The 1,823-nt window shown below is 61.1% G+C and overlaps 1 protein-coding gene across 1 annotated transcript in view; it reads left to right on the top strand.

The window, feature by feature from the left end:
* Nucleotides 1-825: 825 nt before the first annotated feature.
* Nucleotides 826-1,823, top strand: part of AES (amino-terminal enhancer of split) — a 6,163-nt gene continuing 5,165 nt past the window's right edge. Inside the window, exon 1 of the mRNA XM_023538078.1 lies at nt 826-1,221. Within this exon, the coding sequence (XP_023393846.1) occupies nt 1,201-1,221 (21 nt within the window). The 5' untranslated portion in view covers nt 826-1,200. The remainder of the gene's footprint in view (nt 1,222-1,823) is intronic.

The following is a 1,823-nucleotide window of genomic DNA, read 5'->3' as shown; positions in this document are numbered from 1 at the left end:
ACACTTGGTGAGCACTGGGACAGCCAGTCCCTGAGGCCGAGGGTCAGTACTGCGACAGTGCTCAGTGAGCCGGACCCCCTCGCTGAGCTTGGGGGTCTCCATTTGCCAGGCATGGGTTCCCCGCTATACAATGAGGGGTCCTACTGTTTTGGCACGCAGGACCTGCCAGGCCCAAGAAGGACCAGGAAGCCAGAGCTCGGGATGAAATTGCCCGTCAGTTCTTTTTCATGGTGACGACAGATATGCATTTTTAAAAAGGAACTAGAAAAATTCAGGGGGCCACAGCAAGCCCAGTTGCGATTCATCCCTGAACTGGGGTGTGCAGGTGTGGGCGGTCAGCAGAGCGGAACACCAGGCTTCTGGGGTGGCCATGAGATCAAGCGTCCGTTGGGTGCTTGCTGACTGTACGCCAAGGGAGAAGGGTCGGCTCAGGGCCACGGCATTGAAGTGGCAGGGCCGAACCTTGAACCCAGTGCGTCTGGCTTGAGTCTGTGCTGTCAGCTCTCTACCTGACACCATCATGGGGCGCGGGGTGGGGGGGCGGCTTTGTGACTGACTTGCTGGGGGTGCCTGAGCGGCCAGGGGGTGCCCGTCTCAGTTCCCCAATGGTGGAACTTTCCCCTCTAATGAAATCAAGGCCCGCGAGAGGGGCTAGGCCACTGCCTTGGAGACACCCGGTGAGTCCCAGCCAGAGCCCAGCTAGCACCCCCGTCCCCGCCCCCTGGCCCCTCTATTTCTGTTTGTCCTTCCCCCTCGGAGAGTCTTCCCCAGTGGTTGAGAGTGTGGCTCTGAAGCCAGCTCCCTGGCTGTGTGACCTTGAGCCAGTTCCTGAACCTCTCTGGGCATCCATCCATCGCGTCATCCGTAAAGCGAGCGCTGCTCAGAGCACTGACCTCATTGGGTTTCGAGATGGGGGAGAGGTTCTTTGAAACCCCGGCCGACCCAGAGTCAGGGCGTTTGCCCTGACTTGTTTTTATTATTATCATTGCTGTTTTCTCCACCTCCAGGTTGTTTGCAAGGCTAGTTCATAATCCCCGTCTTATAGTTAGGGAGCCTGAGGCCCCCCCCACCCCATCTTCACCGAGGAGGGTCTGTCTGTCCCCTGTCAAAGTTGGGGGCTCAGCCCAGCCTCCGTCCCTTCTCTTCTTGTTCTTCAGCCTGAAGCTCGAATGTGACAAGCTGGCCAGCGAGAAGTCGGAGATGCAGCGTCATTACGTGATGGTGAGCCGACCTAGGGTCCAACGGGTGGGGATGGGGGGACCCCAGACCCTCCTCTGCCTCGGGCAGCTGCCACCCAAACCCCGGCCACCCCCTCTGGGAAGTGTGAGGATGCAGGGTCTGCCTTGCTGGCCTGGCTGCCAGCCCAGGCGGTGGCGGAGGTGCCAAACCACCGGGTTGCAGCCTGGGCTTGCCAGGTCCCCTGGCTGTCCTTGGCAGCCAGCAGAGGAGGCAGCGGCTGTGGAAGCCAGGAGCCAGGAACTGACGTTGGGGAGCAGCCGGATCCCTCCCCGCCCCCACGGGCCCTGGCATCCCAGTACTTAACCCCTCCTCGCCCGGGCTGTGGGAAGAACACGGCGGGGGGGGGGGCAGGAGGCTGACACCCTTTGAAGTAGGTGGGAGGGAGGGGTGACAGGGCATTCTTCGGCCTGACATTTGAGACCCTGCCCATCCACTGTGCCAGAGTCACTTGTTCGGTTTCATACATCAAAAAACTCCTGCCTTGGCCCAGCCCCTAGCCCTCTGCTCTCTGAGGCTTTAGGGGAGGCAGAGCCAGACACCGAAGCTCCCAGCCCCTGATGGAGGGGGCTGGGGAGAGGGGGACC

This window comes from Pteropus vampyrus, unplaced genomic scaffold (assembly GCF_000151845.1).
Source record: "Pteropus vampyrus isolate Shadow unplaced genomic scaffold, Pvam_2.0 Scaffold212, whole genome shotgun sequence".
NCBI lineage: Eukaryota > Metazoa > Chordata > Mammalia > Chiroptera > Pteropodidae > Pteropus > Pteropus vampyrus.
This window is presented reverse-complemented; position numbering and strand designations above follow the sequence as displayed.